This window comes from Phyllostomus hastatus, unplaced genomic scaffold, assembly GCF_019186645.2.
Source record: "Phyllostomus hastatus isolate PE091 unplaced genomic scaffold, TTU_PhHast_1.1 phas_scaffold_501, whole genome shotgun sequence".
NCBI classification, from domain to species: domain Eukaryota; kingdom Metazoa; phylum Chordata; class Mammalia; order Chiroptera; family Phyllostomidae; genus Phyllostomus; species Phyllostomus hastatus.
The window spans coordinates 66,457,963-66,473,700 of NW_025334033.1; the positions used below are offsets into that span (position 1 = coordinate 66,457,963).

At 51.2% G+C, this 15,738-nt stretch overlaps 1 protein-coding gene across 2 annotated transcripts in view; it reads right to left on the reverse strand.

The window, feature by feature from the left end:
• The window catches only part of ATG2B (autophagy related 2B), a 65,280-nt gene that overhangs the window by 24,753 nt on the left and 24,789 nt on the right, over positions 1-15,738 (reverse strand). For both annotated transcript variants that reach the window (XM_045822399.1, XM_045822398.1), the window contains exons 13-25: positions 15,023-15,115; positions 14,698-14,886; positions 12,783-13,056; positions 11,299-11,401; positions 9,524-9,719; positions 9,071-9,213; positions 4,212-4,369; positions 3,444-3,616; positions 2,941-3,091; positions 1,778-1,977; positions 1,536-1,616; positions 424-530; positions 185-277 (exon numbers count right to left, since the gene is read on the reverse strand). In XM_045822399.1, the coding sequence (XP_045678355.1) occupies positions 185-277; positions 424-530; positions 1,536-1,616; positions 1,778-1,977; positions 2,941-3,091; positions 3,444-3,616; positions 4,212-4,369; positions 9,071-9,213; positions 9,524-9,719; positions 11,299-11,401; positions 12,783-13,056; positions 14,698-14,886; positions 15,023-15,115 (1,961 nt within the window). The remainder of the gene's footprint in view (positions 1-184; positions 278-423; positions 531-1,535; positions 1,617-1,777; positions 1,978-2,940; positions 3,092-3,443; positions 3,617-4,211; positions 4,370-9,070; positions 9,214-9,523; positions 9,720-11,298; positions 11,402-12,782; positions 13,057-14,697; positions 14,887-15,022; positions 15,116-15,738) is intronic.

The window sequence follows — 15,738 nt, forward strand, 5'->3', positions numbered from 1 at the left end:
AGAACAGACGCGTGGAACCATCTTTGAAAGAAAAACTAAAAACTGGAAGAAGGGGCCGTGACTACCAGTAACAGAACGCTGATTTTGACCGGCGGTCGGGGAGTTCACGGAAGGGCTCAGACAAAGCGGTCCGGGTGTTTGGGGCAGCTGCGTCAGGACGCGGCGCCACGGGTTCCACGGGTACCTGAGAGTGGAGGACGCTCTGTCCAGGGCGACACTGCTCGACACGCTGAAGGTCTCCACGGTGAGAAGGGAGCGGGTGGGCAGGTAGAGAGGCCTGGCGCCGGAAGGAGAAGGGGAACGTCAGTGCTTTCCAAAGGGCTGCATCTCTGCACCTTACCTCCACTGAAGTACACGCTCTCTCTAAAGCCGAGTGCGTGTCTTAAATAACAGAATGCTAGTCCGTGCTGTGTGCGGGCTAACCTATAGTCGAGCGCACAGCTCCAGAGATGGACGTGGAAGGTGGTGAAGGAAGTCGGAGGGTTGTATCCCAGAACGGGTTCATCAGCGATATTCAGGAAGTGCAGAATCTGTAATCACAAGAACAGAAAATGCCCTGCTTTAAAAGAAACAAATGTTTTGATGTGATACCATTAAGACCAATGTAAAACAAAACAGCTCACGGAGAAAGCAACCATGTATTGGAAAATCGTAATGCTAAAAGGAAAAAGTAATCATTTTGAAGAAATTCATTTCAACAAGCATTTACAAAACTAGGATTTGAAATAAAAAGGCCCATCCAACAACCTTAGAAAAATCCAAGCTTTTGAAAGTGACAAAGTATGTATAATAATACGCCGTCAACATTATTTTCCTTGAAACAATTCCTGAAAGAAACAAATTTTCCTGAAGATTGCTTAAAACTGTCCATCTGGTTTTCTAAATAATCCACTGCTGGGAGAAGTCCCTTAGCCTCGATTTACACCCGCCTCAGCCCACACACCAGCCCCTCCCCGCACCCGCTCCCCCACACTCCTCGTGCAAGTGCACAGGGCAGCGAGGCCACGCCTCTCCCTCCCGCCAGGTCAGGTTCACACAGACCATTTCCTGTCCCCTCTCCACAGGTGTAGGTAGGTACGAGGAGCACGCTGCCTCATGCTTCTATAGGTAGGGAGGTAGGCAGAGCACGGAACTCCTCCTGTCTCCTGAATGCTTTTGTGGAAAAAGCCTTCTGAAAGCATCCAAGTTTAAAATAGCTATATTCCTAGTGACAAAAAGTTATTTCCTGAGAAAAAGGAGCAGGAATCGGTGCACTGGTTTTCATTCTCACACAGAGAAGAGCTGACTTCTTACCCAGTTTCCTCTGCAAGATAATCAACCATGCTTCATTCGCCATCTATAGTTCTTACACTGGAAATTAGCTACAGAAACCCTCATAAATGCCCCAACCCCCGTGGCTGGCCTGGAGAGCTGCTCTGAAACCCCGGCCCGCAATGCGAGGCAGGGCACTGTGCGCCGTCCCGCCGGGCCAGGCGCTCTGCGGGACCAGGTCCACTTCCAGTTAGGAAGAGGGACAATCGGACGCGCGCTCTCACCTGCTCGTGCCAGCTCAGCCCGGAAGGGAGCACCCGGTGCTGGAGGGTGGCGCCTTTCAGCCCCACGGCCACGAGGAACTCCTGTGCGGGGCGACACAAGGGCGCTCGCTCACCCCCTGCGCGCCCTGAAGCCCCCCCGCCCCCCCCACACCGGGCAGACGCGCTGCCGTCTGCACACGCATGTGGGCCAGCCCCCACACCGACCGCAGGTGCTGGGCGGCACGGGAGCTGAAAGCGCAGACCTTCGTGTTGAACTCGGATTTGTCGGACAAGATTTTCACGGCGACAGACAGCATGTTCGAAGCGTCCCCTCCGACGCCGTCTGCAGCAGCTCTACTGAGGCCGTTTTCTTCGGAGGAGTAAATGGTGGGCTCCAGCCAGTGCGGGCGGGTGGGTCCGGGCAGGCATGCTTCCTTGGGGAGAATCGCTCCATCCACCACGCCTACATCCACGTTGCGGTGGAAACACATCAACGTGGTTACCTGAAACCAGCTCACGGACTCCTACAGCCGAAAACAAAACCCCACGTGCTTCCCCCGGACACAGCGTGACTCTGGAGGCAACGTGGGCGAGGGCTGACTGGGCGTTAACCACCCGTCCCGCTCTGCTGCTGTGCGTGCGGCTGGCAGGACCCAGCTTCAGAAAACTGAAGCCTTAAAATGCTAGCATAATTCAATTTAAACAGGAAAATCTGGTAAACTTGAGAATGTGCAAGTATCTCATGTCTATGTGCAGAGTAACACAGGAAATACGCTCAAAGAAGGGTAAATTCTGCGTCTGTTACCAAACTGAAATACTGCTCGAGAATAAAGAATGTCAAGTCCCATCGACCGATCGACAGATAATAAGGTATGGTGTGTCCACAAAACGGAATATGATCTGGCAATAAAAAGGAACGAAATACTAGTGCACTTCAATAACCCTGAGCACTTAATGCCAGTGGCAGAAGGCCACGTGCTGTATGACCCAATCCATAGGAGACACCAGGAGTACTGCACCCACAGAGACAGAGAGCGCATCGGTGACTCCTGGGGCTGGGGCATGGCAGGGCTTCGGCGGGGACTCTAGTAGTACAGGGCGCGGACTGTCTGTTCGGGGCGATGAAAGTGTTCCTAAGTCGGCTGTGACCGTGGCTACACGACTCTGTGAAATACGAACAACTACAGAAATAGATGTAGACTTTAAAGGGGTGAATTGTGCCTGCTAGGTGAATTACATCATATTGCAAAAAAAGAATAGTCAATGTCTAACTCACAGTGAGTATTACTTTGCCAGGGGAATCAGAGCACCCCACAGAAAAACACTGCTGATATCCGAGTTCCGCTCTCAAAAGAATTTGTTCAACGGGACTTAAACACGTCTGAGCGGAAGCGAGCGCGGCGCACGCGGGCGACGCCCATCCTACCTTTGTGGTACAGGCTGAAGCTGCTGGCGTGCAGGCAGATGTAGTGCTTGTCGTCGAAGCCCTCGTACCTGGTCACACAGAACAGCGAGCCGCTGTTGAACTCCAGCCAGAACTCGCCGTGCTTGTCTTCCAGCACATCTCCACTGTCTTGCTAACGGGAGAACCACGAAGCACACGGGCGTCGTTATCCAAATGCAGACGATGCACCTCCCAGGTGGCGGCCCAGCGTCTGACTCCAGACCCCCCCACCGCCCCGCCCTGGACAGGGCAGTACTGCGTGCAAACTGAGTCGTCCAGCGGGGCCTCTCTGCCAGACGCACCCTGCCCTCCACCCTCCATTCCAGTCACCACAGGAGTGGAACCAGCACACGTTTTCCAAGAGAAAGTGCGTGTTACGTGCGTCTTCCGACATGCAATGAAAGGCGAGTTTCTAAAGGTTACCGTCGTGGTGGACTCACCGCAAGACGCACCTGAGGAACCCCTGCAGGGCTGCGAACCCTCACCTTGACGTCCGTGAACACCGCCACCAGTCCGTGGCTGATGCTCAGGAGGACCGAGAGGAAGCTGTGCGAGTGTTTGTTCTGAGAGTCGAGTTTTTTTTTCCTGCGGGACCGGTAGTTGGGGTCGAGGGTGGAGAAGTACTGCAGGGTCTCCTCCTCGGACCCACTCTCCTCATCTGCGAGAAACCAGCGCCACGGTTACACGGTGCTGGCAGCTCAGTTTACAAAAGAGCAACCTGAACGTTACCACAGAACGTTTATTTTACAACCCATTATTTTTACAAAGAGTCTGGTATAACAGTAAAAATGTACTTGTTCTATTTTTTCACTCTACCACCGAACTTCAGACAATGTGTATGTTATCCCTATAAAGATAACATATTTAACTAGTATTCTCAACATACAGATACAAGTGGGGAAATACAAATTACTAAAAGATATTATAATATATAAACGAAAAACATCATTAAAAGGCTACTACTTTATTGATAAACCAGTCAGTGACATCAGAACAAATTTAAAATGTATTACCATAGTGCCCTGGCTGGTGTGGCTCAGTGGATTGAGTATCAGCCTGAGAACCAAAGGGTTGCTGGTTCAATTCCCAGTCAGGGCACATGTCTGGGTTGAGGGCCAGGTCCCCAGTAGGGGGCGTGTGAGAGGCAACCACACACTGATGTTTCTCTCCCTCTCTTTCTCCCTCCCTTCCCCTCTGTCTAAAAATAATAAATAAAATATTTTTAAAAATAAAGATAAAATAAAACATATTACCATAGTGAACTGTAGATTTAAATGGACTAAAGCTGTCTTTGTTGAAGGTATTGATCAGCTGACTGGCTACTGAGAGCCCGATACCATAGGAAATATTTTCAAAAGTCTCCACGGGTGAAGGAGCTGTTGGTTCCCACAGCAACAAGTCGTTAAAGATCCTATAAGGACAAAGTTGAAAAATAAGTCCCTAATTCCTAGTTCAACTGAAGGCAGATCAAAAGATATCCCTTTAAGAAATCATATGAATAACAACTTGTCTAAATGGTGAAACGGAAATTAGATTCTACATGTTTTTTAAAATACCAATTATGTTCATATAATGAGAAAATAACTGATATGGCTACAATGCAGGGCAGTGAGAAAGGAATTTGGACAAGTAGACACCTAATCAGATACCTGCCTACTTTTACCTGTGACACATGCCTCATACTACACACATCTAAATGTACTCTAAAGAAGGACGTTAATGAAAAAATTCTTTAAAAAACCTGAGAACAAAAGGAAGACGGTTCACACACACGAGAGCGCCCTGTGGGCTGTAACAGATGATACATTGTCACTCGACCCTTCCCCAGTCCTGCAGGGCGGCCAAGGGGGAGTCCTTACCGCCACCTGACACCTGAGGAACCTGCCTCACACAGGTTAGGTGACCTGCCCAAGGTCGCACAGCTAACTAGCGGGAGAACCGGGCCCAGCTCCCAGTGCACTTCCATGTGTCTCGGTTTCTCTAGGGTTCCCTGCGTTTCCCCCTTCACCAGAAGCAGGTTCACTGGGAAGACTGCATGAGATGAAGAGTGCATACAGAACAGGAAATAGAGAGAGGAAATCTTCGTGTTGTAATGATTTTTGAGAGAGCGAGGAAGGGAGAGAGAAACATGGATCTGCTGTTCCACTTACTGAGGCATTCACTGGTCGATTCTCATATGTGCCCTGGCTGGGGGTTGAACCCGCAACCTTGGAGTATGGGGATGACGTTCTAACCAACTGACCTACCCGGCCAGGGCCAAGCAAGGAAATCTAACTAGTGAGGTAGCCAGGTCAATACTGGTGACTAGTGGGGTGATAGGTGTCAAGCCAGGCTACTAGCAGGCCCTGCTTTTTTAAAGAATTGGTTGTCACTAATCAGGAGCCCTTCTGCCCTGACCCTCCCCCCACCACCCGTCTGTATTCTCACGAAAACAAAGCCTTGTCCGTGCCCCTGGGAGGCCCTCTGTTGGGCTGGGACCCGCAGCATCTCCCCCGCACACGCGTAACTAAACCGCAGCCGCTATGACGTCACGCCGCTGCATGTTCTGGTCCCCGGCAGGCACCGCACCCTCAGTCGTCTCTCTCTCTCTGCACCCGGCGCCGTGGCTGTCACGGAGCGGGCAGCGAAGTGCGGAAGGACCGCCCCGGGCACAGCCCCCGGGAAAGCCGGGTGTGCATACCCAGCAGGATGCCAGTGATGGCGTAGCCCGGGCCCTCCCCGCGAGGAGCCCCTTGTCTAGGAGCTGCCCGGGCCACGTCCTGAGCTTCTGAAGCCCTGGAAAACACAAGCCAGGCCTGAGCACTGTGACGTACGGTAGAGGCACTCCCCAGCCAACAGGACGCTTTCCGGAAGCTTCTCTAGGGGAAGGACACCAGGCAGAGGGGACGGAAACACGTCGCATCGCAGACAAACGGAGGGCAGTGCCCCAAACCGTGCGGCGCTCACTCGGCTCACTGCTTCCTGGGCGTTTTCACTAAAACAGAAGAGCTCCGACCCAGATCGCAGTCTGAACTCCCACATAAATACTGAGTGTATAAAATGGATTTTCTGGGGAAATGCTCTTCCTTTACCTCATTTCCTACAACCGTTCTCTCACCTTCGTGGATTAAAGCGAAACTACTGCCCAAAGTAAAACCTAAGTTTGTGGTCTGTAAATAAAGTTCTGTTATGGTTTGACCGTTTTCCTTGTTTATACTTTAGTCTAAGCACAGTCTTGGTATCATTAACACTATGACACATTGGGTGATGTTTTTAATATCAAGAAAGAAAACAAGATATTTAAGGACATATTACCATGATTCTATGACTACGAGCCTAAAACACAATAGAAGGTCAGTAAATACTTAATAAAACCAACTAGGCCTGGCTGGTGTGGCTCAGTGGATTGACTGCTGGCCTGTGAACCAAAGGGTCACCAGTTCAGTTCCCAGTCTAGGGCACAGGCCTGGGCTGCGGGCCAGGTCCTCAGTGGGGGCCAGGTGAGAGACAACCACACATTGACGTTTCTCTTCCTCTGTATCTCCCTCCCTTCCTCTCTGTCTAAAAATAAATAAATAAAATCTTTACCAAAAAAAAAATTAGAATTCTCTTTTTGTGTTCTACTCTAAAAGACCTTTAACACAGAAAAACACTCATGTACCTGAGACTGTCTTTTTAAAAAGAGCCAGTGGCCAAGGCACTAAAGGAATAAACCAGTACTTTACATGTACGAAGTAAAGACAGAGTTGGTTATAACTCCTATTCAGAGATTTTTTAAATCATATTCATGAAAGGACATTGTGGAGAACCTGAATGGACTCTGAGGACTGGATGGCAGTGACATATAACATTAACGTCCTTGCTCCGATCGTGACTGTGGTCACGCAGAAAATGCCCCTGTCGGTGGTCAGCACGCAGGTGCTCACGGCTGAAGGGGCACTAGGTCAGCAACTTCCTTTCAAATGGCTCAGGGGAAAAAAAAGTGAGTTTTGCTGTACTTGCAACTTTTCTGTAAGTTTAAGAATGCTTAACGCTTTCAAAATAATATTAACTTTAAAATGTATAAATAGATACTAAGCCAAATAAGGGGCGAAGAGTTCACACCCTGACGAGCTCCGACATGTGGCTTACAGAATCCGCAGTGCGCGGGGCACTGCAGGACACTCATCACGCCAGGGGCCCGAGAGTGCCGGCGGGCAGGGTCAGATAGAGCAGAAGCTCTCTGAAGCAGCCCTGGCTGAACCCGCTCCCCAGGTGAACGGATCCTCTCAAGCTGCCTGATGTAGGCGATCATCGGCCCCACCCGCCGCACGCCCGCCGCGGCTGCCTGCCGGCAGAAACCACCTCCGGCACAGCGGAGAGCCGCCCCGCCGCCGGCTGGGGTCTGCGTGCTGCACCTGCACCACGGGGCAGTGGGGTCTGGCCTCGGATCTGCTCGCCCCGCTCCATTCGTTACTGTACGCATAGTTTAATTCAATGCTGTGCCAATGGGTAACTTCTGAGCACACAGACAGAGGTGGGAACATCCTAAAACCTAGGACTCTGCACTCAAATTGCTGTGAAACTTTTTTACTTCACTTTAAAACAAGCGAATCTGAACATTGTAGACAAAGCCTTTCGGGTATACATGATGGAGTAACTCCAACCAGTGACTCATACTGGAAAACTGGCCTTTTCCTCTATTTTAAAAAAAAAGTGGTAAATAAACACACATCTGTAAATTGCACGTTCAAGGTGTGTTATCCCTGCTCTAATGTCCCAGTGCCACCAAGGACCAAGCACCACAGGAAGAACAAAACATGGACGAAGCCCTGCGCCCTCTGGGCTGGACCCTGAACTAGCCGTTGCGTCCTGTGCCGTCTTCCCCGCCTCGCACACCCGCAGGCTCCTGGCGGACGTGCCCCGAGTGTAAGATACGGAAAACGGTCTCGAGATCAGTAGTTGCCGAACTCCAGATCATATGTAAACCCTAGCAGTTAAAAACACTATGGAAGCTCGCTAATGTCAATTCACGAATTACCTGCAACTGTTACCTGTAAGTTATGTATATTATGAAGTAACTATAAAATAGAAATTTGTTAAGGGTTTTTTTTTATGTTAAACAGAAGCAGTGACGTTTTCTTCCTACAGTCAGGGGACTGTCCTGTGAACCTCATCTTCAAGACCACTGAACTGCACAGGTCTTTCCGGAAGTTACTTTTCTGACTCTGAGACCGGCATTCCTGGCCACTGGTGGTGGGTGAGGAGACCCAGCTATCGCCACCAGTTCAGGAACAAAGGGCCGGTGATATCTGATGCCGAGGAAACCCTCGGCAGAGAGGACAGTCCGAAGTCCCTGCAGGGGAACAGAGGTCGGAGTGACTTGCTCACACGTGGGGAGCCGGCGACGGCAGGCTCCACCGGGCCATCCTTATCCGGATCCACACGCGAGTGCCCTTGGGGTACGCTGCACCCGAGCTTCCCTCGCAGGTGGGAGTGATCGCAGTAACAGAGGACTCCCGAGTGCCCACGGCGTGCCGGGCACTGTTCCCAGAACTCCCCGAGGGCTGGTCCATCTGATCCCCCAATGGCCCAGGGAGCCCCGCAGGGTCCCACCTCCGCTTCCCAGGCGCGGAGGCCGACTCGCGGAGGCCAGGCAAAGTGCCCGAGGCCTTCACGGGCTGTGGTCTTCACCTCCAGAATGCCATTTGTTTCGAAATTAAATTGTTACACAGAAGTCTGTCAGTTGGAGTTTATCGTTCCAACAAGGCCATTTTTCGCACTCTGAGAAGGGCTGCTCCTCGCTCGACAACCCCAGGACTCCGAGTCTGCCCCAGGGTCTGCCAGCCCTCCGCAGGAATGCCCCCCGCCCACTCCCCCACACAGAGAGGAGGTGTGTGCTCAGGCCCCGCAGGGAGGTGACAGAGGGCAAAGGGAGTGAACATCTCATACGCAAAGACGCAGCTACCAGACACACCAGTGAGGACACTCTGCATACTGTGCCTGGGACAGGTCCACCGTCACAGCCCACAGAGGAGGACACGGAGGTGGGGGAGAACACCGAGGTGAAGAGAGAAAGGGGGAGACAGGGAGGTACGAGGGGGTTAGGCAGGAGAGTCCACCCCAAGAGTCAACCGCACGTGTTTGAACCCACCTGTTATAAAGCTTCTCATAAAAGCTTTTGTTCGGTAGTGTCACGTGAACGTTGGGCAACGTGAGCTCCAGCACGTAGTGCGAGTTGCTGATGGCTTTGTCCTGAAACTCCGTCATTTCCGCAGGGTCTCCTGGCATCACCATCTAAAACGTAACAGTTCAGCGCAAAAAAAAAAAAATGCATTGAATAACCATTTTATGTTTAAAATAGTAGTTGCATCTTCTTAATCTAGGCACAGGACTCGGTATGTCAGCAAACAAGCAAGCATGCAGCTTTTAACTTTTCACCAAGAGAAAAACAGACACGTCATTCACCCTTGGACTTGGAAACCTAGTGCAAACAGAATACGAAGTTGTCTTCCCTTTGAGAAGGAGACTGAAAGCCACCGCCGCTGCACACTGGGGGGCACCCGTCCACAGCACGCACGCACGCACGCACGCACGGGAGTCGCACCTGCTCGTTCTCGAACATGACCCTCCGGGAAGAGAAGGGAGAGGGCGCCGGCCTCCTGAGGTCGCACACGTCCTTCAGGGAGTGGGCACCTCCCTCCTCCTCCTCTGGGTAGTGGCCGTCGCTCTCCTCCTCCTCCTCGGCCGCGACCCTCTCCAGGATGGAGTGCATGGCCGGTGGGTTCACCTTCAACACGATCCTGAGAGCAAGGGCAATGTCGAGAATCAGGATCTACGGGTCGACTACGGAACTTGAACTTTTATGCAAATTAACACAAAGACCACCGATGGCGTCATTAGTGGCGGGATTGGGCCTCTCTGCCAAGTCTGCTTCTGTCTAGCCTACCCCACTTCTGGGCGTGGTGTCAACTTAAAAGTGCGGAACTGATGAGACGAGTAAACAAAAGGAAGGCATTAGTATTTTACTGAAAGCCTGATCTTTTTGAGAATAGGAAGATTAATTTTAAATGTCATGCTTAAAAATCACCTCCCAGCAAATTCTACCCAAGAATGTCCTCTGTCTGCTCGCCGCCCCGGTCCCTTCCACACGCGGTCTGCCCTGCTGTGATGGAGTACGTGCACATGCGTGCGTCGGAACGCCTGTGCCACAGAAACTGCCCAGACGGAGGAGGAGAGGCGGATTAGGGGACGTCTTCAGAGCCGCGGCAACAAGCCCTGCAGGATGCTCAACACTAAGAGGCTGTGTCCGTCCTCTGCCGGCACGTCGCCGGCACAGGGCTCCGCGGTTTCTCTTCCTCGCCGCATCAGCCCACCGTCTCGAGGAAGCGCGGCCACCCCGAGCACCACGGGCATCTGGGTCGCGTCTACAGTGGCTTTGTCTTTTTCCCACGTGGACGGCACTGGTTGGTTCTGGCCATGAACTGTCACCGCTGTTTCCTAATCTACAGAGACCCCAACGCAGACTGTGCTTCCACAGGATGCAACTGGCACAGACCCCTCTCTCCTGGCGAGAGCTCCCGCCCCACACCCCTGCAGCGCCTCAGGCGGGCATGGGCAACAGACGACGTGTGTCCGAGGGGTGCGACAGGCCTGAGGAGCGGAGGGCGGGTGTCAAAGAGGGAAGGCAGGAAAACGGCCCCAAAAACATCACTTTCAGAGAGGCTTCGAGTGCTTAGCTTTCGGGATAACACTGGATCGTTATTGCAAGTAGACCACGCCCTCCCACACACAGCCCACGCCCACGACGGGGCTAGCTAACGCAGTCTACCGGACACACAGCTGCCTGGCAACCTGAAGCAGCGGTCCCCCGGTCCCCCGCGGGCCAGGGCCACCTGCCGTGACTGCCACGCTGCACTGATGCCCAGGCTCTCTCCGAGAGCCCCACGGCGGGCCCCGGGAACCAGCATTTTGAAAAAGCTTCTCGATTTGAGAAACACTGCTCCAAAGCATCAGTAACTGTAAAATTCACTTGACAACCAGCCACACAGTGCCCTATGCTCTCCCTTCTGCCACAGCCTCGAACTATTTTTAAAACGACCCACGACTCCTCGGTCCCTCTACTCCGACCGGGAAACTGGAGACCAGAGCACACAACTGGTGCTCCGTCTCCCACCGCATGGAACACGCACCCCCCACGGAGCGGCTCTCCGTGCCCACCTTTCACTCTGTGTGTCCGTCCTCCTCTGGGCTCTCTCTTCAGCGCTGGATGCTTTTGGCTTAAACTGAATGGCCAGAATGGTGGTTCCAAAGACCCCAGTACTTTAACTCTGAAAGGACACTCCCACTCGGGGCGCGTGCCACCCCCACCCGCGGACTCACCGAGGCCAGTCGAAGTCGTCTGATGACGCCGTGTCCCCGTCCGCCCCGCTGGACACGTGGGCGAACTTAACGGAGGGCGCTCCTCTCTCTTCCTGGAATGACCCTGGTGAGACAAGACGGATGAGTGGAAATGCACCTCTTCCCCCGGGTTGGGAGGGGCTTTCCCCCCAGGGGAGCAGAGACCCTCCGCGTCGGGGGGATGTGACGCGGCCCTAGGCCCCGTGGTGCTGACGCGTGTGTCCCTGTTTCCAGTGCCCGCGGCGGGAGACAGAACGGGCAGGTAGGTAAAAGGTGCATTTTCTGTTCACACTCAAGGGTCCAAGTGCCAGAGTTCAGTGTGTGCGGGCACGACCGTGGCAGCAAACACAGCGGGAGCCGCTCACTGAGTGCCACTGGACGGCGAGTCTTCGTGAAAGTGTATGCGGTTAATCGAGGAACACGGAGAAAATAAGGACAGGTCTTAAACGTCGATTTTGTCTCAAGGACTGTCAGAAATGCCTCTGTTCACAATAACCCTTGTCGCGTCTCTCGGTTCCGCTTTACAAACACTGCCTTTCTCCAGAATAATGCGCTTCTTACCGCTGGGGCCAGGAAAGACTAGATAGCCCCGAATGCCCTTTCGTGATGTCGTAACTGGCGACAGTCAGTTTGCAGTATCTCTAAGAGCACGTAAAACTCGGAGAGAAGCTAGGCAGGGGACTCCCAGAGCGGGAGGCGGGCAGAGAGAGGGCGTGGCAGGAAGGTGTGGTCGGAGGAGCAGAGTGGTGCAGGGAGGTGTGGGGCAGAGGTGGGTTGTTAAGAAATCTCACACACACACACACACACACACACACATCAAAATCTTCCTGAGTTCTCCGTGGACTCGATTCACTCTGAGTGTATACATACTCTTCACCAGCTGACAAAAGCAAACTAACACAGAAACACTTGAAACAGGTTGCGCCAAGTCCCCGGAGAGCAGCACGACAATGAAAAGCTCTAGTGTCGGACTTGGGTCTGGACCCGGATCCTGCCGCTTACTTCTACCTGAGCTCGGAAGGCCCCCCTCCTAAGTCTACAGACTCCCCGTGGGGTGACCGAAGTAATCCGCCCGCACCATCGTGATGATTCAAGGAGACGAGCGCGCGCGCGGCGCTAACACGCAGCCGCAGCGGCTAACACGGAGCGGCGCCGCGACGCCGGCCGCTAGCAGCCCTCCGAGTGCGGGGAACGCGTGGCTGGGGCTCGGACGTGAATACGTCATCACGCTCACTAATTTCTTTTTGGAAACTGACCTGTGTCACATATTTGCAAACCACACTGGGAAGAAGCTACTACGCTAGTTCCCTAACACACAGCTCATTCATTCCACCTCGTTCTGCGGCTGCCACGTGCCTTCTCACACTCTATGCCTGGGGGCGGGGCGGGGCGGGGTTGGGGGTGGGGTTGGGGGGGGGCAGCTGTCCGTCTGTGGTCTGGCGCTTCCCAGGCGCGGTCGGTCCTACCCGCTAGTTCTCGGAAGGTGAGCTCCAGTTTGATTTGTTCCGGGGCGGATCCTCCCACGAACTCGGTCTTAAATTCCAGATCTGTGAATGCTAAGTGGAGAATCTCCTTCTGAAGCGACTTCTTAAACCACGGTCCCCTCTCCTGATCGGCTCGGAGGTCCGGGATCGGGAAGCGAACGGAAAGGCTCAGCGCGGGCGTGGCGACCTGGACGGACACCCGGCAGTTCGCGGGGCCGTGCGCGTCGTCGAGAAAGACTTCCGTGAAAGCCTTGTGCTGGAAGCAAGGCATCGAAACACAGGCCAAGTGTGAAACCACGTAGATACACATGAATGACATTGCCATTCGCCATGACAGCACGCACACTCACTATTTCCTCATTCAGTATAATGCACTAAGATACAACCCAAAATAGCCACTACAATATTAGCTTAGTGTAGTGAAATTTGCTAGTCCAACAGCTATTAACAAAAGCCAAGACTACTGGCACAAGGCAAAACCTCATATAAAATAAGTGAATGAATAAAGAAAAATAAAAGCTGAACCAAAGTGAAAACACAGGCACCAAAGATGCATATATTATTTTACCATAGACTAAAAAAAGAAAAACATGTAAATCAGCTTATCAACAAACTCAATAGTTAAAAATCACTCTGGTAGCAACACCCAATCTGAAGGCTTTATGTACAAACGCGCCACTTTAAAGATTCGGTGAGAAGGTGCAATCACACGCATTGCGCCAACTGCTAGGGCCCATCCCTGACACCTTCTGTATTTCAAGGGCTAGGCCCAGAGGCTGGCAGGTCACAGGTTCTAAATAAGCATTCACCGCATGACTCACTCTGAGTTCCCATCCAGCTCAAGGATATGATCCCATCAAATGGCTCTCCGAAACCAAAGCTCCCATGCCCCGTTGTACGCAAAGCCATGTTATAATAAAAAGTTCGAAGAAAACGCCCTTCGGATAAAAGCCTATGTCTACTCTTTCTCTAAAACGTACTGAAACAGAAACCTTTGGTTCAGGGTTCACCACTGGGACTTCAGCACAAATTACCCAAGAGGTTAAACCGCCGCCCCAATGCACCCACGGCTAACAGCAAACAGAGACACTGGCCCAAACAGAACTTGGAACAACAAGCAATTGATGACAAACAGCAAAGAATGCTGATTTAACGCAAATGCCTTTGCTAATGGAGGGGGCAGCAAATAAAGTAAAAAATATACATAGCTTATCCCCTTTCTTTCCAACTTAAGTTATCTCTGCTGCTGGTCCTGCATCCCCCAGATTCGTAACAGACAGAGTTCTCACACGTCTGACTTACCCCATGTGCTCAGAAAAGACACCAGGCAGCAGGTCTCAGTGAAAGTGATACAATGTGATACTCAATGGGATACTCAGTAACACAGTCCAATATACTATGTTCCCATTTTCAAAAGTATACTTTATATGGGCTGCATTTTATAGGTGGCTCAAGTACTTTGTAAAATGTGTGAATACGCTTTTGGGAAGATATCATTATCACAGTTTGTAAAATTCAGAGAACACAGGAAAGGAAAGGAAATCCAATTCTAGTGCCCGAACGTAATTACCGCTACCAATGGACATATTTCTACCCATCCGTTTTCTATACATCCATTGTATTCACAGCGCTGAACGGAAGTTTACTTCTTCATGAGCCTCCTCACAGCACCCTCTCCATAACCATCTCAAGTTTAAAACAGGTGCACAGAACTTCACTCAATATAGCAATAAAGCTCATTTAGCTATCTGGTGTCCAGACATAAAACACATCTCCATGTTTTCATTATTACCAATAATGCTGTTTTCATAATATATGTGTAAGCTCAGAAACAATCCAAATAAGCCTATTAGCTAGCAATAATTCTGATTAGTATTTGCAAGTTCTGAGTACTTACCAGACTAATATGCTTATTATACGAAGTGTACATGTGAGATGCCATCATCTCTACTGTGGTAAGTTTCTGTGGTTGCAGCAAGGAGTTTAACCGGTCCACAATACTGATATCCAGCTCACAAAACACCGGATTTAGTCTAATTTGTAATTCTGCCTTCTGAGGAACAGAACTAAGTCTTGCTTGGTTACTCTGTAAAAGAAAAAAAACGAAAGCATTAATATGATCACTAACAATACTATAGAAGCCAACCAACACCTTCTGATCGTGACAAAATACACCCCAAGCGAAAATCCGCAGGCGGTAACCACAGGGAAAGGCCTCTCACCTGGGGCCCTTTGCTCTCAGAATGCTTGTAGTGAAGCTGGAGACACACGGGGGAGTGGGAGTCGGTGTGTTCTTCGGAACGGAACATCAGAAGCTTAAAAACAGAGGCGAAGATCGATGTAAATATTAGGCTATCATTTTAATCACAGGAACTAATAGAGGTGCTAACATAACACTGGGAAGAATTTTTGGGGAGTCAGAAAACCTTGCTTTAAGTTTTCATTGTCACTTATGACCCATGCGAATCTTAGACAAGTGACTGAACTTCTGTGATACTTAGTATCTCAGCTACACAATGTAGGGGAGGATTCAAATAAACCACGCCAAGGAAGTGCTTCGAAATAAAACAATGCATAAGGGCAAAGGAAAAGCAACGAAGGTCACTTTGATGGCTTTTGAGTTTCTCTAGGACACACTGTTAAGACAGGGACAAAAACAGACCAATAGTAAAGGAACACAAGGCATGCCACTCGTCTTCCCCAGTGCACAGTGCTTAGCACGCAGAAGCTGTTTGTTGAGTAATAGACTTCCCCTGAAAGTGAGGATGCTTAAAAACCGAGTGAAGTGAAGTCATTCATCCCATAACCTGTCTGCCACTCCAAAAAGCCAACCCTAATTAAAAATTTTAACTGACTCTTACGGCCTTGAATGCCACACTTAAAACTCCATTTCAGCAAAACACAAATGCTCGGGCACACACTGACACACCCCTTCCTA